General features: G+C 35.5%; 2 protein-coding genes across 3 annotated transcripts in view; one reads left to right on the forward strand and one right to left on the reverse strand.

The window, feature by feature from the left end:
• The window catches only part of LOC126823893 (paxillin), a 32,550-nt gene extending 24,174 nt beyond the window's left edge, over positions 1-8,376 (reverse strand). Inside the window, exon 1 of one of the 2 annotated variants that reach the window (XM_050552953.2) lies at positions 7,984-8,376. In XM_050552953.2, coding sequence (XP_050408910.1) covers positions 7,984-7,996 — 13 coding nt within the window. In that variant the 5' untranslated portion in view covers positions 7,997-8,376. Of the gene's footprint in view, positions 1-3,756; positions 3,894-7,983 lie in introns of those variants that run through there. The other variant, XM_050552956.2, reaches the window with a different exon arrangement.
• A 4,670-nt stretch (positions 8,377-13,046) lies between these two features.
• Positions 13,047-21,027, forward strand: LOC126823889 (uncharacterized). Its single transcript, XM_050552944.2, has 2 exons — positions 13,047-13,603; positions 15,482-21,027. Exons 1-2 carry the CDS (start codon positions 13,147-13,149, stop codon positions 17,656-17,658), a joined length of 2,634 nt encoding a protein of 877 aa, XP_050408901.2. The 5' UTR covers positions 13,047-13,146; the 3' UTR covers positions 17,659-21,027.
• The last annotated feature ends 1,526 nt before the right edge of the window (positions 21,028-22,553 follow it).

The raw sequence follows: 22,553 nt of genomic DNA on the forward strand, positions 1-22,553 counted from the left end.
TACATGTACATGTGTGATAAAATGTTTTACTGTTAGGTGAAAAGACAACAAAAATGTTTTTAAAGGAAGATGGAATAAAATGAACCAAGGTTTAACCATTTGATATTCTACTTTGCTGTACCAAACATCAGGCATACCAGTGTGCTATGAGAGAACATTAGCCAAATAGCAGTGCTACGGCCTAGAAATCTTATTTTGATTACAAACTGTCATCAGGATCTTTAACTAATATCCACAGGACCTTTGTTTTTCATCTCATCATTATTTCCCATGATGATGGGCCACATGCCATACAGTGTAAGGGAAATTTTGCCAGGACAGCAGCACTACGGCCTACTCTTATTTGGAATTCCAACTGTCAGAGGGGTCTTTTACGTGCACGTCAATATGTACACAGGACCTTGGATTTTTGTTCCATCCAAACAACTATATGTTGTCTCTTGTCAGACCCTCCATCCTGTACCACTGACAGGGGGAAATTTCTCGGCCAACACAAGGATCGATATGGGACTTCTGGGTTAGCGACCAAAGTCCTACTCACTGAGCCACCAAGGCTTCCCTGGAATAATAGAAGGAATTCCAATTTTTAAGGCATTTAGAGAAGTAGCCAGATTTTAGCAGCCTATCAAGTTTGTTCAATATTTTGTAAATCCATGAGACCATTTGGCTGAAATTTACAATTTAGACATTTTAAACATGAAAAAGTTTCATTCCTATTTCCGCATGTAATATCAGTATTCAGTTATGTTTCTTTAAAGTCAGTGGGGGGGGGGGGGGGAGAGACAAACAAAACGTGTGCTCACGCTTGGAGAATAGAATATTTAGAATTTATGAATATATTTCAAATACACAATTATTGAAACATGACATGACACATATACATGTATATTTCAGGAAGTCCTTAATCATTATATTAATTTATATCATCACTATCAGGCGCACTTGTATGCTTACAATGTACTACTGTATAAGGCAATGCAAGAATTATGATTAATGTGTCATCCATATTTATAAATCCTGTTTCATAGGACAATACACAAAGATTTTATAATTCTATGAACCATCCTGTTCTCTTATTCATTGTACATACAGGATATACTTATTTGGTTCATTTAAACAAACAAGCGGTGAAGCAATGCAATAGACTCTCAACAACAATATCTCGGGTTCGAAAATGAGCGTATTCCAAGTCAATCGTATCGGAATAGCCTACATGTAAAAGTATGGGGAATGAATAAGCTTATAAACACAATTTTTCACCCATAGAGATTTACTGTATGAGCACAGACATACATGTACCATACATATTTTCAAACATTTTGTTGGATGGGACATACATGTAAATAAGCTTATAAACACAATTCGTGCAGACAAAAGTAAATATTTTGTATAACTCGTCCATCATCCACCTGTTATATCATAATATGATTTTTCAAGCCCAATCCGTGATCGGAACCTAATAGACCATACTTTCCTCATTCCACAAGCACATGGAACTAAAAACATCACTTCTGAATAAATGTAATGATATATGAAGAGTCCAAGGGAATAACGATCTAAGTCACATTTTTGTCTTTTTGCATAAAATGCAAAACAGACTTTTGGACAAGAATGCTTGACGCGAACAGAACAACGAGTGGGTTTAATTACAACTTCAAAATGATGTTTAATACGAACCATAATTACCAGTACAATAGCTGACTTCCACTTTTCAGCCAAATTAAGGTCAAATAAAGGGTACAATGGATGTATTTGTCGGGATGGCATTTCAGAAGGGCCTTGGTTCGATGTGACTCTGATCGTTATTATCTGAAATTGATTGTTCCACAGAAAGCTTATGCAATTTGCTACCAGATGGTGCCATTAACTGGGGTTCGTTGAAAAAGTGACTTAGATTGTTCTTCCCCTGGGCTCTTCATATGTACAGTATCATGTGCTACTGGCTGACTAAAACTCATTGCTCTAATTTTAGAAATACTTATAATAAATACTTGAATATTATTAATTTTAAACATGTTTAACTTGATTTCTTGGTTCTATATTGGAATGTTGTAAAACTAGATTTAAAGTTTGAAATACACCTTTAATACTGGGTGACCCATGACCTTATACTATCTTGACCTAGTAACCAGACAGTTTTTCTTCCTACCATTTATTTACATAGGCGATCAGTTGATTGACAGATGACAAACAATCTGACCTGTCACAGGTGTTTGAATGACCTTTCACCAACCAGTTTCTCACCTTTTCCTAAGTTCCCTCCGAGTGGCAATGATTAAATCCCAATTAAACGATTATTTGAGTTAATCAATGTAGCTTGGATAATTTTAGTCAATTAGATCTACATGTATCTTGTATTGTGATGATACATATAAATTCAATCTGAATTTCTTAGGGATTTATTATATCAATATTATATTATACAATTTTCAGATAACCCTAAGATTCTATCGCTATCTGCATATATGGGAGCCACAGTGGCTAGGTGAGTTGGATGCTGGTTCACTAGTCTGGAGGTCGCATGTTCTGGTTTTTCAGGTGTGGTTTCCCCTTGTCATTGGTGCAGAATGAAGGGCCTGACAAGGACAGTTGTCTAGTCATTCGGATGGTACTAAAAAATTGAAGTTCCTTGACACATTGGCAGTTGGAATTTGATATACGAGTAGGCTGTAGCGCCAATGTCCGGGCAAAATTCCTTCATGATTCATAGCACACTGCATGGCATATGCATGTCTTCAATTGCCAAGTCGGAGCAGAACAGTACGACATTAAACCCCATTTCATTTCTATCCGCATGTATACAAAAATGAACATGATCACTGGACTATAAAATATTGGCTATGGAGTGATCAACAAATGCATATTAACAGAACTATTCTACCCTCTTCTTATGATAGTTTATTGATTTACTCTAGAGTACATCTCATATTGCAAGGATTATCCAGTACAACATGTAAATCTACTTTCAGGGTTAAATCTTCCACCTTCTTGATGAAAAGGTACAAATTAAATATGCTGGAAATTACTGGAATTTATTGATTGATTACAAATGTTTGAAGACCATGTGAAAGATCTCAGAAGTCTTAGGCCTACATACAGTATGCCTTTTGGAATGAAAGAATTTTTTTTTATCTAAATTAAATTTTATCTATTAAATCTAACTTCACATTTGCCAGGTGTTAAGAAATTTGTCTAGGAGAGCATCCAACAGTTCCCTCATAAAATACATGCATTACATACACTACATGGCACCAGCTGCTAAAGTTAGCCATCTGCTAAAGTAATATAAGATGGCATAAATTTCATCTACAAAAAAAAAGAACCTACAAAATCAATTATCTGATGCACTCCTTAAAATTCTGACAGACTTGGTATGCTCTATCGTGACTTATGTATTATAAAATAAATGCTTAGCCTTCACCAACACCTATTAAAAATACCAATTGCCATAACTATCATTCGGCTGTTTTTATAATTATTCAGTCTTAGATGTAATGTAGTAAATTATTAAAATTTGCTTCCATTACATTTCCTTAGTCCATATAATGTATGTAATTACTTTTAAATGAAAGTTTATTAGTAATATATGTACTAGTCTTAGATTTTATAATTCTACGTAATTTAACTGGCATATACTTTATTTTCTCGGAAGTCTGACTCATATAATCATACTGCATAAATTTTCTTATCAATACTAACAGATGAATGTAATGCGATGCTAGATTTATCAGTTGACAGAAAAGAATCTGACCTTACCTCTCAGCTGATGAGATGACTACCTACACACTTGATATACAATATCTTTTCAACTTATTCACCGGTAAATATGTGTATAACTCACAGTTAATACACCATACTAAACTACAATATACCCCAGTTTACTTACAATAACATACAGACTATATATTACACAGATGATAAAACTATGAATTCCTACCTTCAAACAACCACCTAGTAGCTTTCCAAATTGACCTTTTTGACCCCTGTACCACCCACAACTTGTCCTTATTAGGAATGGGGTAGGTAGGTTATTACCAGACATGTTTAATAAGGTCATCTGGTTATTTCAGGGGGATAACTGCCAGTAATTGGGTTATAAAAGTAATTATGAAGCCTTGTAGTGTTCATCATTGGTTTCACAATATCTAATAAAATTGTTTATCATTGGTTCACAACATTTAATAAAATATACTGCTAGAGGTCTACCTACACTGCCAATGTGTTTACCTATACTGTTGCAAATAATATCAAAAACCTGTCTTTGTTGCAACAATCTACAACGAATCATATAATATACAGCCATGCAGGTACAAGTAAAAATAAAGTGAAGAGCAATCTTATTTTTCTGCCAAGAAGTACAAGTATCAAAGGGTGTAAGGCAGAAATCATGTTCTTGAAGTAACGACTGCGAGTTTTACAACATCTTGCTGTTGCTAGATTAGTCTGAAATTCCCAAAATTTTGGGCACAAACAAATAAAGAAATAGATCATCATTCATTTACTGCCGTTGAAAGCTTTTTTGTTTAGTTGAAAAACTCACCGAAGCAAAATGGAAGAACAAAAAGTAAATTAGAACGGTTTGTACTAAAATGTGAATTGGGTCGTGGTATAATCATAGCCAGAAATTCCAGCAACCTTGAAAATTGAACGATCCTTGGAGTTTGCAACTCAATTATCAGTTAGGCATTTTGGTTGGAAAGTGTGTGACTTGGTATTCGCGATGATATTTTCTATTGAGGAATCTGAGAGGCCCGCAGCTGGGTTAGTAACCCATCAAAATTAGTGACGAAAAATGTAGTGACTTGTATTATGTAAAGGGCTTCATAAGATGTATGGGGTTAAGGCAATATCAAGCCTTCTAGTGAAGCTGGGCAGAAATCTACTATCAAAATATTTACATTTCGTATTTTAAGCATTTTGATATAAAAATTAAAACAAATTTATACTGTCTGAAAAGCAATTTTAAGGCATTTTGTTTTCTAACATACACTGCTGATTAATTGTATTCCTTTACACCTTAAGCATAACACACGCAACATGACAAGATAATTTATTCCTTTGGACCTTAAGCATAACACCAACATGACAAGATGCGTAGTAAAGGGAGGAGGGGATACAGTGGAAGAGCTGGGGTAACAAATACATTGGCTGCCATGGATACACTACATACATGTACATGTATCAATTAATTATGGTAATACAAAATGAAATTCCTACTGTATGTAATACTGTATCCAAAATGTTAATGGATGTAAATTTATTGAAGATGGTTTCTTTCTAGTCCATACTGTATAAATTTGAGATGAAGATTAATCAGTGAGTCTATGTCAATGACAAGAAAGTCCTCTTGTATAAGTTGTCTCCCCTTGTACAATGTATAACACCAATCAAATATATAAGTTTTCATTTTCGAAAAGTAAACCATGTAGATGTAAAATCCGGAAGTCCTTCATATTTACTGTTGTTTGAACATATGCTTATTTGCTACTACTTTATTTTTTTTATTTTCGATATCTGTGTACTTTATATTTTACTGTATAATATACATGTATGTACATAACATGTAGTTGCTAGTTTTATAGAGGAGGGACATCTTTAAAAATCATATACTAATATAATAAGTTCAGGAGGACAACACCATACACAAAAAAAACATACAATCAATGCACAAAAATAGGTATAGGTCAAACGTAATACCAAGTAGACAATGTACTAAGGTACTCAAATCTGGCTAACCTAATAACCCATACATGTATAAAATAGTGTAAAGATCAGTGAACAAGCCTACATATGTATTCAAATGTTTTGACATTTTAGTAAGGAATAGTGTTGAGAAAATGTTGGGATTTGACCAGAGGCCTACAATTACATTGTACTGACGAGTTATAATAGTGATATATATATATAGACTGACATTTTAAATTGAAATTTATGAATTATGAGTCATTGGCTTAAATTCACATGTACATACATGTACATGTAGCAGTAAGCCTTTATATAATTATGTCATTTCAACATCACATTTTCAGGTTGAAACGACAGTGGTTCCACTCCAGTTTATCATTAATATGCCTTTATACATGTAGCTATGTGTACAGTATTGTGTGTTACATACATGTACATACTGTACAATGCATTATTAATACATGTATCTTGAACAATCTTTGAAATGAAATCCAATTTGAACTTTCCAACAAGTGCTATGAACTATTCATCTTCCGGTTCATAAATCATAATGTGATAATAAATGACCTGGTAAAAAATATGATACAGCTTACTATATGTAATAATATGTATACACGTGTCTTAAGGCTTGGTTGTTAATTTAATTAATTAGTGAATATAAAGTTCAGTGTCCATATCCAAACTAAAGTGACATGTGAAGTATATTTAGCAAGTATGTTAACATACATGTAGACATGATCATAAAAAATTTGATATAACTGATATAATACAACATTAAAAAACATTCAAGCATCAATAAACACACGAATGTGAGTGATAAATGCTTGAATTATTTAACTTAAACATACATGATGCAAGAGCTAAATCTGCCTATTGCAGGTCTTTCTTTAGGCCTGAAATGTTATCTAAATTATTAATTAGTAACTTATCAAGATCATAATCAACTCTTGATGCCATCGCTAGCTTGCGATGTTTATTGGATTAGGTTCCGATTTCCTGTTCGACTTCTATTCATAAATTAATCATGAAATGGATAATCGTGTAGTAATGATGATCGAGGCCAGGCTGAAAATCCAATTGCTAAAATCTTGGTTCAGAGTGGATCAATTTGACTGAAATTTACATTATCTAGTAAACTATTATAGTGAGAACTGCCAGCTCTTTATATCTCCCATAAAGTATCTTTAACAAAATCACTGAAAGTCAGACTATTATTGGGTGTCTTCAAAATTGAAGCAGTGTTAGTGTTAGACTATACTTTAAATTATAAACTTCCAATCCAACTGTTTATTAATAAAGCTTTTAAAAAGTATGAAATTTTAAGTGAAGATACATAGTTATCGTGTAAATGATTGAAACACGATATTCAATAACTTCAATTCATGAAAAATAATATTGTTCCACATATAATATCTCGCATAAATAGATCTTCATGGGAGTGTTCCCATATAAAATGAATACAATAAGTCATGAAACTTACATGTACATAAGCTACTTTGTTAAGTGGAATGTGATAGACCAGATGTACTTGCGCTTGTACTTTTGGCTATGGTACCATTGTAAAAGAGGTTATTCATTCACAGAAGTTTTCAGTTAGGCTACTGTATTCGCACATGTAGGCTTACATGTAATAATTGATATTTATTGTGAAACAAGTTTATATACATAAAATGAAATATATATATAAAATTAAAATGTTCTACTTTAGCCAGGAGAATATGATGTATAAACTGTCTATAACTTAAAGCTGCTGTCACATCATTAAAAATCCTTGTAAAATATAAGCTTAATGAAAATTAAATCTCTAAAAATGAATATCAGTCTAAAAATGGTTCAATCAATACAAACTTTGCAACACACAACATGTAGTATAAACATTCCAGTGATACATGTAAGTGTTCTAAAGATAACATCATATTCATATGGACCTCTTTTTAATCCGATTCATCCAAGCATGAGAGATTACTAGATTAAATTTTGTTTTCTAATTAAATTTAAGAACATTTTATAGTTTTCAAAACAGAATATTCTGGGATTTTTGTTTTTGTTTTTTCATGGAATTGGCCATAAAAAATATTTCGCATAAATAAGCCTACCGACCATTTATTCATAATTGACTTATTACTATGATCGAGCCTTAAAGAGTCACAAGATATGTTCATAACAGTACATGATGCCATTTTTGTGATACTGTCACACACGCACTATACTGACAATATTAATCACTAACCCCCAAAAAAGCTACTTTTTATTAGGGAAATTTAAAAAAAAAAATAATTATGATCAAAATTAAATTACCCAAGTCTTCCATGCTGTTGGTTTACTGCTAGCTTTCCAAATGTAACTTTCAGAAGGAATAGTTACGGACTCCCTGGACTAAGTTTTATACAAAGTGCACTGACTTAAAACTTGTACACCTTATCTAATCATGTAGGCCTAACTGCGTTACAAGACCAATCAGTTCAACTTCAACACAGCGGACCAAAGTTACTCAAATATTTCCGGTTACTCTTAACGATAGAAAGGAAAAGGGGCGTAATTCTAGACTTAAAACGCTACTGACGTATCTACATGAACTATGAGAGTGTCCTAACTTTCCTCTTTCCCTTCACTATTTATGCTATCGCCTGTTAAACTATTTTCTAAGTATTTATTAGCCTTTAGCTAATCTCAAGTCAGCCATCTTCCCAAAGTTTGATGACGTAGTATTCAGGGAGCGGTTATTGAGCCCTTGTCGCACACACACGGACATGATTAAAGGCACTGTCAACAAGCCACGTACACCATTCACGTTTGGTCATTCTCAAAAGCCAAAGCCAAAACAAATACTATTTTAATGTGAAGAATGTGTGTATTATGAGATATCAACAGTCCAGTGTGTATTTAAAAAATAACCCCCAAAAATGAAAAACGGAATAACTGTATAGGATAGGCTACAAAAGAATCGTTATTAATATAATAATTAATAATTATCATTTTTATAGATGCACAAGAAATGATTCAAAACCACCATTCAAAGTTATCTTACAGTAAATCTTACCAAATATTAAAGAATATTTTCAAAAATAAAAACCCCACCTCACCAGAATAATAACAAAATAGATCAATTGACTTTATATAGGGCCTTCCAACAGTTCATGGAAGAGTACAGAGATCATATATATTATCACCAATTTATGTAATGACTTTTAAGTGAATAATGTCTATAATTCCATTGTATCTTAAATAGATGAATGTTTAGCTGGTTAACTGATATACTGACTAAACATTTCTTTTCAGTGGTCTACTGAAACATGGCAGATTAAAATTTCTTTTCAGCTTTGAAACGGGGAAATTTAGGCCTAACTTTACTTTTCAACCTCCCTATATGATACTTATTATATCATTGACACATGAAAATGTAACATTGATTTGTAAACTACGTATATAGATATTTCACTCGCTCACGTAGCTGGTTTTAAAGCGCCAGGAACTTTTACATATCCCATCTTTGCCGCGTAACAGCATCAACGTGGTGGCATATATGAAACTATATGCTACGAGAACGTCGCTTAAACGTTGAGATCAAATCTTACATGGAGGGCCGAGAGGTGAAGTAACTTAACAAGCATGAAATTATAACATTTTCTGCAGTGGCGGATTAAATTAACTGATGGCTGACCGGACCCACACCAGTAATGGCAGTGCCTTAGTTCTTAGTGTCTTAAGGGCCAATACCAATAAAACTGCTTATGTTTGTGTTAAAATCCCTTAAAATTCTCTACCTTAAAGGTCCGATCGCAACTAACGCAGTATATATGATACGTTTTCAAACAACTTAAAGGAGCTAAATCGCTAATATTTGGGACCTAGAAATGGACAAAAACGGGTCGCAACGCATATAATAATGTAATATGAATGTATATAAACTGATTTACATTCACTCGTTTCCGTTTTTACTGTAATTTCTAATCAGTTATGTTCGGCGAAATACGCCAGAAGTTTCATATGAATGGCAATCTTTAGCGTCTGGTTTTCCAGTCTACACCGATGGTATTTATTGCGCATGCTCTCCAGATAAGAATTTAGCGTCACCATTTGACGTGGTTTGTGGAATATGTCTAGCCCTGTTCTTTGAGTTTTTGAGTCCCTTGTTCCAAATGGCGCTGAAACGCATTATGGTAGGCCTACATGGTACACGATTCGTGTACCAATGGTAAAATGTTTATTTTGTCTTGAATATTGGATATCAGAAGCCCATCTTTTCCCTGTAAGATCACAAGACCAATGTTGATTTGAATTGACAAATAATTCGTGTTTTCAAGTCGAAGATTTTTGATGATATTGAGTTAGAGACTTAGCTTCTTTAAACCTGTTAGTCTTCATCTGGAAATGGAGATCTGTGTCCCAAGCTGTATTATGGGGTGTCTGGATAAAATCAGACCTTTATTTTATAAAAATAATGTGTAGGTGAAATTTACCTTTCGCCACCAAGTACAACACGTGGGTCATTCACAGTAGACCTCTAAAGGAACGGGAATCGATCATCAGGTCACCCAACGAAATGAAATGAAAATGAAATGAAATGGGGTTTAACGTCCTACTATTCTGCTCCGAACTGGGCTAATGAAGACGGGGATACGCCATACAGTGTGCTATGAGGGAAATATTGCCCGGACAGCGTCAATACGGCCTACCCTTATATCGAATTCCAACTGTCAAGGGATCTTTTACGTGCACACCAATGTGTACACGGGACCTCGGTTTTGCGTCCCATCCGAACAACTAGACAACTTTCCTTGTCAGGCCATCCGACCTGCATCACTGACAAGGGGGAAGCACGCCTGAAAAGTCACCCAACGAAAACATTGACCCGAAATCTTAAGAGGGTGACATGTCTGGATAAGCAGTTTTGAAGTTCACGTCCACACGACTCAATATTTTGAGCTGAAATTTTGAGACAAGGTAAAAACACCATTCCTTTGTACCTTGGTGCTTAAATTTCATACGTACTCGGACTTTTATGTTTGAGACTCTGTTTCAATCAGGATAGTCCCTTTAACGTCTGCTTCCACAAAAGTGATATCATAGACAATGTTAAGCCAGGGACCGCCAATAATAGTCAACGGTGGGGGGTGGTAAAAAAAACCATATCATTTTCAAATCTAGATTGACGAGATGAGGAGGCTGGGATTTTCCGATGTAGGGGATAATTAGACCTTGCGTACTGACATCTTTTTTATGCTTTGGTTCAGTGTGTAAAGGTTTGGACGCTTGAAAATTGATGTATTGCTGTTTCTTAAATTCTTCTTTTATTTATACTGATATATTTATGGCAAACAATTTCTTATTTTACTCTATTTAGACTTTGAAAGAGAGAGTGAGAAATGGGGTTTAACGTCCACTCGACACAAACTAGGTAATTTCGGGACTAACATATGGTTTAATTTTTTTTATTTCAATAATTCGCTTGCGCGTAAGGGTCTTTAGCAGTGGGAGGAAACCGGAGGACCCGGAGAAAACCCACGAGGTTGGACAGGCGACCCTACTCCTTGTCACGTACAACCGGGGATTCGAAACCACGCCAGTTGACTCAATGACAGGCTTTATGATACAGCACGCACGTGCTAACCATTCGCCCCCCCCCCCCCCATTTAGACTTTGAAGCTAAATGGGAAAAGTCGCAATTAATGATAACACTTTCCCCAAAAAATTCATACTAATATATTTATGGCAATCAATTTCTTATTTCGCTTTATTTAAACTTTGAAGCTGAATGGGGAAAGTCGCCTTCGGAAGGGTATATACAGTCACAATTAATGATACTATTTTCACCAAAAAAAAAAAAAAAAAAAAATCGCTATAATTAAATGGTAACCATGCCGACGAAAGTTCAATTTTTTGATCTGAACATAATTACAGTTTGGTTCAATATCATCATGCGCCTTGCATACCTTCGGGGCTTTTGGCAGGGCGTGTTCTTGTGTGTGTGTGTGTGTGTGGGGGGGGTACCGGACGCACACCCATTTCCACGAAAACACTTCAGTACTTACTTTTTCGAAAATCATGATGTAGACCCATTATTCTGTTGACGCACCGCGCCCTGTTGTCGCTACAATTTAAATCTTATTTTATTTTCAGTCTTGGGTCATAAAGTGTGTTGCGGCAATTGATATCTTAGCAGTCGTCGGCGGTACTTGCCGGCACCACCCCTTACCCATCCCGTACCTAGTGTCATATTATGCGTTGCGCTAACGTAAAGAAAATGGTATGGATCGAAAGTAAACTAAAATCAGACGTCGTAAACAAATACTTCAAAAGTTAAGTTCGTTCTTGGGGCTTAACGTCCAATTCGTGACATCACAGACAAATTCAAAAGTCAAATATATGTTACTATTTTAATGTAAAGACTTCATGAAGATTGTATTGGGCTGGATTCAAACCCAAATTAAACATTTCAAAATAATTACAATATTATGCTATATATTATATATTATCTACTTCATTATTATTATATTATTGTATGTTTATTCTTCCATGACGTCACGTCATTGTTATTGTTATTATGTCTTGACAAGCTCAGGCGAAACATGTAGATAATTAAACAATAGTATAATAATATACTTTCTTTAGGCATTTTTAACCTTTATTTCTATATATATATATATATATATTAAACGAATAATTATTGGACCAAGATAATTTTTGGAATAATAAAAGTAGGGTCTACTGGAGATTGTGTAATTTTAAACTCTAGACATGTAATCTTTTTGGCATGTTGGGGCTTAAAGTTGGGTCCATAGATTTACCCAAACATTTTTAAAATTTTTACGTATTGCTTTTTGTGGTTATAAAGATTAAGGTCATCGGGATTTCTCAAAAAATGTTATAGATCAAGAAATATCATGGATTTAACATTAAAGTCAATGGGGAGATAATTAATAGTCTGACTCCATAATCACTGCGATGACAATAAGAGTTGTCTTTCTTGATTTTATCCTCTGTTTTTTTCTGAGAACTATTTTAAAAAAGAACTAAAAAAAAAATGGGGGGGGGGGATTTCAGGGAATATGGATAATTCTTTACATTATGCATAGGACTATATAAGTATAAAGATACCCCATGCATGTAAACGTGTGTTACCTTCAAAGTAAAAACAGTTTTTTGGTGGTAATCAAAGTTGGTTTGGATTTGGGGTAAATAGTGGACCGTGTAGGCATAGAACTGTACGTGTAGGTTAAGAGAAATAATTATCGCCCCCACCCCCACCCCCCATCCGCCGCCACCGCCTCTTCCTAGACATTTTTATTGAGACAGTCTGGATTAACGAGACCAATGTGAATCCTGTTGGGCGAGACTACATGGGATAAGGGGAAGTAACTTTCAATGTTGATGGATTTTCAAGAAAAACTCACAATTTCTCACAATTTATAACAATGAAAAGATTTCAAAGTTTCTGATTGTCACAGAGAAAAATAAAAAATGTCGACTGAAGCTATTCCGACTGAGAGCGTTGTTGTTCCAAACCAAACCGTATGTGCCTGCTGCGGCTGTGACAGCCAAGATAGATATTACATTCTAAAGAATGTGGATGTCATTAATTATTACAATGATCCATGCTCATATGTAAAGGGGGCATCATTCGATCTGGTAACAGAATTTTTTTTGAAAGACTTTGATGTTCCAGAAAACATTGGTGCATTTGTTTGCTCTGGCTGCCACAAAAAATTAAGGAAGGTTAAAGTGTGGAGAGTAAAACTACAAAATTTGATAAATGAAATTAAAGAATTATCCCAGTGCTTCATAGATTACAAAACCTTCCACGAATTAGATCTGCCACATAAAAAGTTCATGTTTGAAGATAGAAGTACGAAAAGTAAAACCACTAAACCGTACAATGCACTAACAATGTCCATCAATATTGATAGCTCGAGTTCAGGTGAATTGTTTTTTTGAAAAATATTAATTTAAACATTATAAGTGGGGTAGTGCCTTAACTCTTTGGAAAAAGTTTGATTTATTACACATGTCAAACAAAGTCAAATTACAGTTTAAAGGAGCTAAATCGGTAATATTTGGGACCTAGAAATTGACAAAAATGGGTCGCAACGCATATAATAATGTAATATGAATGTATATAAACTGATTTACATTCAATCGTTTCTATTTTTACTGTAATTTCTAATCAGTTATGTTCGGTGAAATACGCCAGAAGTCTCATGTGAATGGCAATCTTTAGTGTCAGGTTTTTCCAGTCCTCTACACTGATGGTATTTATTGCGCATGCTCTCCAGATAAGAATATAGCGTCACCATTTGACATGACTTGTGGAATATATCTAGCCCTGTTCTTTGAGTCCCTTGTTCCAAATGGCGCTGAAACGCATTATGGTACACGATTCGTGTACCAATGGTAAAATGTTTATTTTGTCTTGAATATTGGATCTTTTCCCTGTAAGATCACAAGACCAATGTTGATTTGAATTGACAAATAATTCATGTTTTCAATGTCGAAGATTTTTGATGATATTGAGTTAGCTACTTTAAATTGAGGAGGTTCATGTTAAATTTTATGCATGATTTGAGATAGATCATATCAATTAATTAATCCAACACTGATACAAGCTTAAAGATATTTCAAGGTCTATTACACGGTTTCTGGAAGATTTTAACAGGATTTGTTGATGAGTGTGTTAAGAGTGCAATACAATGTAATTTAGTACTGTTGATGCTTAAAGTCATTTCTAGGCAAAGTATGTACAAATTAAAAAGGTATGGTGTTCTTTAGACTCTAGAGCAACATATCAAAGAAACTGATGTTGTAGTATCAGATGTTTAAAAAAAATGTGCATATGCCTACTCTGCTGTGCGTGCGACATGGTCGACACCTATTATTTACACTGTATTTTCTCTTAATTGGTCAACATTACACTGATAAGTAAATAATAAATCAAAAAGCTTTGTGGACTTCCCATACTCTGCCTCATGCATGGCATCCACAACTGGTAAAAGGATACAAAAACATATATTTTTGCAAAATAGATTTGTGATGATAGAAAACATATCTCTGCAATTTTCTGATCCTAGATGACAAAGACATTTTTAAACGCAGCCTTAAAGTAGCTAAGTCTCTAACTCAATATCATCCAAAATCCTCCACATTGAAAACACGATTTATTTGTCGTTTTAAATCAACATTGATGTTGTGATCTTACCGGGAAAAGATAACCTTCTGATATCTAATATTTAAGACAAAATAAACATTTTACAATTGGTACACGAATCGTGTACCATAATGCGTTTCAGCTCTATTTGTAATAAGGGACTCGAAAAACTAGGCTAGGCATATTCCACAAGTCTGTCATGTCAAACGGTGACGCTATATTCTTATCTGAAGAGCATGCCCAAAAAATTGAAATTCGATTGAGAATACTGGTGTATTTCGCCGAACCTAACTGATTACAAATTACAGTAAAAATGAGTAAAAACAGAAACGATTGAATGTAAATCAATTTATATACATTCATATTACATTATTGTATGCGTTGCGACCCATTTGTGTCAATTTCTAGGTCCCGAATATTAGCGACTTAGCTCAGTGTGTAAAATATTCTTGTCATGGTTTGTTAGTTTGGTTGTCAGTAATTTTAACCTGTTGTAAGAAAGTGCAATGTATTAAGGGTGCAACATAATTTTGCTATGTAGTTTTTGTTACACAGGTATTTCAGGTAGATGTTCTACAATTATTGTTCAATTGTTTTATGCTATACAGTTATGTATTTACGTGTTTACGCATTGATTGATTTATTTCTTTTTAGAAAAAAAGCCGAGAATTCCATCAGATGTGGATAGAACTGCATCAGATTGCAAAGTTTCAATGGTGCAGCCACAGCTCCCGCTTGTCAAATTAGAACCCATAGAACAAAATCTTAACAATATTGCATCAACATCTGTATCCAGTCAACAAGATACTGTCAACAAAAGGCCATCCATTACTACTAATTACAGTTTACAAGATAAAACTATCAACATCATCAGACCACCGAATACAATGGCCAGTGAGCAAAATACTGTCCGTATCCGTCCAGCTAATTTAGTGTCGATATTAAATAAACAGGTTAACTTCAGTGTCAAGCCAGATCATCAAAAAAATATCCAGTTCGTGTCTCCTAAACAACCTGCTCCAAATCCAAACAATAAAAGCATCATATCAGTTAATAACGCATCTAAACCAAAGCAAAATAATAACAGTATCACCACAGTTAAAATAAAACCTGCTTCAAATCAGCAAAATATTGCTGTTATGCCGGTTAGTATAAAACCTATGTCAAACCAACAAAATATTAATACTGTTAAGCCGGTATATACTATAAAACCTATGTCAAACCAACAAAATATTATTACTGTTAAGCCAGTTAATATAATACCTGTATCAGACCAACAAAATAATAATAGTGTTCAGCCAGTTAATATAAAATCTGTGACAGACCAACAAAATATTACTACTGTTATGCAAGATGATCTACAGTCTGAGTCAAATGTACAAAATAATAACAAAATTACTCCATCTATTATAAATCATGGCTTAAGTCAACAAACTAATACAAGTGTCATGTTATCTGGTGTTAAACCAGTGTCAAGTCAACAAGTTATTAGCAGTATCATCAAGCAAGCCAGTATGGTAAATCAACAAGATAATGTTAGTATCATGCCACCTAATGTCATAACAAGTCAACAAGGTAGAAGCAGTATCATCAAGCAAGCCAGTATTCTAAATCAACAAGATAATGTTAGTATCATGCCACCTAATGTCATAACAAGAGAACAAACACTCATCATGCCAGATACAAATGTTATTGTCATTCAGCAAACTTCAACCATGCCAGATATTAGCATGCCGATTCAAAACCTATCCAATAAACCAGATACAACACACAGTAAACATACCCCTGGCACACATACTGTTAATAAATCATCACCAATCATAAACTGTTTTAACAAAAGTAGTGAGACATCTCCATTGAATCAACAAACATGTATAGCTCAATCATTTCATTCCCCATCACAAACATTCAGTTCTCCAAAACAAAATAATAGTTTACTACTATGTAATTCTTTAAGACCTACACGATTTAAATTGGTAAAGTTTAAGTCCATAAAGATGTTGAAGGACTTAATGCCCATTGTGAAATGTCTTGCAGATGGAAACATTAGCAAAACTCTCCAACTTCTTTTGAAGTCTGATGTTGACTATATTTTTGAAGCAAGCACAAAAGGGCTTTCGACATTAATAAAAACAGAAGCCAAAGAATATGCTCGAAATAAGGCAAGACTTATTGAAATAAATAAGACACCAATTTTTGATTTTGAAAGCTTTGACATCAAAGTAATGCAAAAGGAATTTGAAACATGGACACCAACTCTGTGGAAATGTGTTTGTTCCGCAGCAACATCTAATTTCACCAAACGTTTTCAAAGTCCAAAAGTATGCTCAGCATTGTCAATTCTCTTTCATTCTCGATCTCTGAAACTAAATATGTTACAAGAATATGTAGCTGTTGCTATGTACAGTTGTAACCTTAAAAAGGAAGGATTCCGGATTCTATCCAAGCTTGGATTTTCTGTGAGTTGTATTCAAATTGATAAGAGGCCAGTTCTAAATACAGCTAAAATAAGAAGACTTGTGTACATGAGGAAAAAAAGAAAAAGATTTGGCTCCGATGAGGACACAGAAAAAGAAGAAGATGACATTGTTCTGACAGACCATGAAGACATTATTGAGTGGGATGAGGCAGATGAAATGTTTTCTAGTAACACAGATATTAATATAAATAAAATCTCTGAATTTACATCAGAGGAATCTCAGCAAATGATAGTCGATGAAGAAGACCTGTGTTGGGGTGAAAAATCCAAGGAATCATTGAGTTATAGTGTTAGTAGAAATATGCTGAATGTGACACCATATGCTGAAAGAGAAAGACCTCAACAAGAGTAGAGGTGTTGGTTCCAGAGTTTACCAAAGCTTTAACACGTGAAACAAATAGACTAGACATTGTGCATAAAAACATACTATTGTATATTAATTTCACCTTTTTAATCTAATCCAAATTGTATGAAAATTTTTACAAATGATAGAAAAACTAAGTGCTGATGGGGCGGTGTTTGGTATATAATAACCATTTCACACATGGCCTTATAAGGTTCTCATGTGCAAAGGACAAAACTATATTTATTGGGTTAATCAATATTTCCTTTTTTTTTAACCCTTTTCTCCCAAAAATGACTTCTATGTGTTATGTACAATTTATTTTGCTGGAGTTAGACCAGTTGGTGGTCAACGTCATACAAATTTTAGTACAAAGACATGACAATTTGTTCCTCTGTCTGTAGTGAAAAGCATTCAGCCCAACGAAAATTTGGGGAAAAGTTGGAGGTGGGCAAAGAGGCCAGAATTAACATTGAAGTCAATGAGGAAATTAATGGTGGTCTGCCTCCATTTGATCAACGTTATATATTGGAGTTATCTCCCTTTTACATGATTCGAAAATTGTCGCGGGTGAAATTGTGGGACTAACATGCTATATCTTTATTCGCTTGCATGCAGTTTGGGGTTGACCAGGATAAAAAATGAAATGGGGTTTAACATCCTACTGTTCTGCTCCGACTGGAATAATGAAGACGGGCATACGTCATACAGTGCTTACTCTTATATCGAATTCCAGCTGCCAAGGGATCTTTTATGTGCATTTGTACGTGCATACCATCCGAACGACTAGACAGCTGTCCTAGTCAGACCCGCCGTCCTGCACCACTGACAAGGGGAAACCACCCCCGAAAATTCCGATGAACTTCCTCGGCCAATGCAGAGATCGAACACGCAACCAGCCACCGTGGCTCCCTGACAAAGAGAAAACTCACTGGGTTAGGTAGTTACTTTATGAAGGCCTCTGATCGTCCGATCAGAGACCGTTCCTAAAGAAACCAGGGATTAGGTAGGCGATCGTATAATGATGAGATGAAAATTGAAAGAGGGGGTTGGATGGTGGGATGTTTTAACGCGAGGGCTTAGATTTCGATTCCAAGCTTGTACGTGGCAAGGAGTAGGAGTCGCCTGTCCAACATCGTGGGTTTTCTTCTCTCATTGCAAAAGGCCCCAACGCACAAATAAAATTGAACCGTGTGTTAGTTCCGAAGTGACAAGGTTCTCGCACTCTCGCTCTCTCTCGCTCCACCCCCACATTATGTGGTATCAAATTAACCAGCACGACCCCGTGAATTTGGGTCCCGGGCGATGCCGCGTATTCACATGTATATCTAATGACAACTGGTTCGTGGTTTTGCATTTTATTGTAAACAAGCAGGATACCCGGCTTCTCCAGGGGCCTAAAACATTCACGGGATCATGCTGGTTAATTTGATACCACATTATGTGGGGTGGATCGCGGCCACGAAGCGTGATATGCGAACATTCATACATAGATACACACACATGGTATTGATACATGCCCACCAAAACGTTGGGTCAAAAGAGCCAATAAGTTAAATTAATCTAATGAATAAACTGCTTCGTTTTTATACATGGAAATGTGAACGTATATTGCCGTCGCCCCCGTCCATCCGTCGTCCACAATTTCTTGTGAACTGTCTTAACGCCAAAAGCTATCCGATTATTTTTAAATTGATATATATTGTTTACATTAGCGAGATGAAGAATCCTATTTAATTTCTGTTAATTACTTCCAGACTTATGGCCCTTGTTTCACTTTGTTGCACCTTGTGAACGCTCTAACATCAAAAGTTATCTGCCGATCTGTATAAAATTTATATGCGTCATTTAGATTAGTTATTGAAGAATCCTATTGTATTTCAGCAATTTTCGTTAATTACATCTAGACTTATGACCCTTGTTTCACTTTGTTGCACCTTGTTAATCCTCGATTGATAAAAGTTATCATCCGATATGTATGAAATTTATACGCTCTAACGACGAAAGCTATCTTCCAATCTGCATGAAATTAATATGCACCATTTAGATTAGCGAACCTTGTGAACGTTCGGATGACAAAAGTTATCATCCGATCTGTATGAAATTTATATGCATTATTTAAATTAGTAAAACGAAAAAGCCTGTCAAGTTTCAAAACTTTCTGTAAATTACTTCCAGAGTTGAGGCCCTTGTTTCAGTTTGTAGAACCTTGTGAACTCTCAAACGACAAAAATTATAATCTGATCTGTATGAAATTGTCTTGAAAATGCCCCCCCCCCCCCTCACCAATTACCTACAAAAGAATAAATCTGCGACAAGCCTTGTCGACAGCTTGGACGATTTAGCAGTGGGCGTAGGTTTCGTTGCCTGCCAATCTATCTTTCTTACTACTATACATTTGACACATTTTGACAGGGTTATTCTGTAGGAGGCATATTGGGGAGGAGGGTATGACTTCTGGCCAACCGCATACGAAAACTTAAATATTTAGTTTCTTGCGAAGAGTATTACGGGGTTACAGAGGTTGCGATAGTTATGCAAGACAGAGCTTTTCACTCACAACCTGTTTCGTTGACAATATATATCTAAGACTGTTTCTTTAAAGCGCCTTCGCCGCCTGGAACTGCTATTACGTGATACCGTAAGCTAATAACTCACAAACCTTTTTAGATAACACAAATTAAAGATACATTAGTTAAGAGTTTTATGAAGAGTTAACCATTCTTGCTATAATAATTCAAAAATAGATGATAAAAAAAGAAAATGTTGAAAATTTCAGTCAAATTACGGAATTGTCACTGTTGGAAGTTTGGACTAGAAATAGGCATAAATTGTGTCTGCACCGTTTATGAGAATTGGCGATCCTTTGATTGACAGACGACAACTCCACACACATATTCTCGATTATCAAGTAACATGCTCAATGGCTGCCTCACTTGACAGGCCTTTCATCACCAGTTTCCGGTAGTGACATCAGCGACTAACGGTAAACGTTAGCTTGGTCCGCTATTTATTGATTTAATTTTAAATGGACGACTGTTTAAACCCAAACTGTATCCAAGCCATCTGTGGGACTACAAAGTTGATTTTAAGCTTGCCGTGTAAATAAAGGTCTAATTAATAATTTCTATAACATCTGAAGCTTAAATAAAGACTTGCAATAGGCAGATTTAGCTCTTGCATAATGTATGTTTAAATGAAATGAAATTGCGTTATCGTTTTACTTTCTGGCTTGTGAAGATGGGCATACTCCATGCAGTGTGCTATAGGGGAAATTTGTCCGGACAGCGGCGCTATGGTCTACTCTGATTTCGAATACCATGCAATTGTCAAGGGCTCTTTTGCGTGTACGCCAATGTGTACACGAGACCTCGGTTTATCGACCCATCAGAACGACTAGACGCGGTTCCTTGCCGGGCCTTCCGTCCTACACATTTGACAAGGTAAACCACACTGAAACGCCCTTGTTAGTCCAGTGTGATGGTGCATGCCAAGTTTCGTTAGCTCCTTTTGGTACAGAATAGTAGGACATTAAACCCAATTTAATATCTTTCATAATCCGGATGTTTTGACACTATCCAGTGATAAGGATATTTAAAAGTTCAGTTGAAAAATAAAACCTAGAACAAGAAGATATTCTCGTGTTCGCTTTGGAGATTTTTTTTATAAATGAATTTATGACTTTTGTGCACTTATGACTATAGTAAAAGGATGGCGGGGACTTCCATCGTCAGTCTTCGTTTTACATACACAAAAATAAAATGGGGTTTAACGTCCTACTTTTCTGCACTGACTGGGATAATTAAGACGGGCATGCGCCGTACAGTGTGCTATGAGGGAAATTTTGCCCGGGCAGTTGCTCTATGGCATACTCTTTTTTCTAATTCAAACTGTTATGTAATCTTTTACGTGCACGCCAATTTGTACACGGGACCTCTAGTCGTTCGACCCATCCGAACGACTAGACACTGTCCTTGCACCACTGACAAGGGGGAGCCATGCCGGGAAATCTCAAGAAACTTTCTCGATGAACCCGAGACCTGGTTATTAGCGAGCAAGCGTCTGACTTGGTGAAAATTTACTGATCCCGTTTAAATACGAAAGGCACTATTGATAAGGTGGGACCACGCCGAAAAATCTCGAGAAACTTTCTCGGCCAACTCGAGACCTCCTGGTTAGCGAGCCATTGTTTTACTTACTAAGCCACCGCGGCTTCCTTTTAAATACGCGATGCCAATAAGCCTACTCAAATAATAAATCAATAATGTGGAAAATACACCGTTATCTTACTGTATGTTTGGGTGGCAGGAGATTTGGGATTCTGCACCTGCTGGTGAAGATGCGGTACTCGATCTAACCACTCTCCCAATCCTGGGGAACTTTCTCGACCAACACCGGGATAGAACCCAGCACCTTACCCACTGAGCCACCGCGGCTCCCCTATGAAGGAGAAATAGTTCAATAAAATACGTTCGTATCATCAATTAAAACATAGGTGTAAAAAGAAGGCTTGTCACATCTTTGTGTACAGGCTAATTTATTTTTATAGTCAGATAAACATGTTGATTTACGTATGCAGATAAGTTATACTAACAGTTATTAGTCCGAATGGATAAGATTCATTGCGGAGCCAGTTGGAACCTAGTCACGTTTTTCCTTTAGGATGCTGGGCGTTTATTTACTGTCTCTAACCTGTATATTTCATTCACTCAACAACCTGTGATGACATTACGAGGTATCGTGACCTCGTGCAGGGTCAAACGATGTATGGATTATCTTGCTCGCGCATATTTCGGGCTGTGAGGGATACGCGGAGCAAGTTACTTAAAAAAAACCTACGCTGTGAATGTTAACGTTTATGTTTGTACACAAGCCCAAATTCCTCGACATATTATGTATGGTCA

This window comes from Patella vulgata, chromosome 6 (assembly GCF_932274485.2).
Source record: "Patella vulgata chromosome 6, xgPatVulg1.2, whole genome shotgun sequence".
Classification (NCBI taxonomy): Eukaryota; Metazoa; Mollusca; class Gastropoda; family Patellidae; genus Patella; species Patella vulgata.

Excerpts from the sequence above, each read along its gene's own strand:
- LOC126823889 (XM_050552944.2), top strand. The coding sequence starts at position 13,147 with ATGTCGACTGAAGCTATTCCGACTGAGAGCGTTGTTGTTCCAAACCAA. Across the intron at positions 13,604-15,481 it reads TATTGATAGCTCGAGTTCAG|AAAAAAAGCCGAGAATTCCA; the intron begins GTGAATTGTTTT and ends ATTTCTTTTTAG.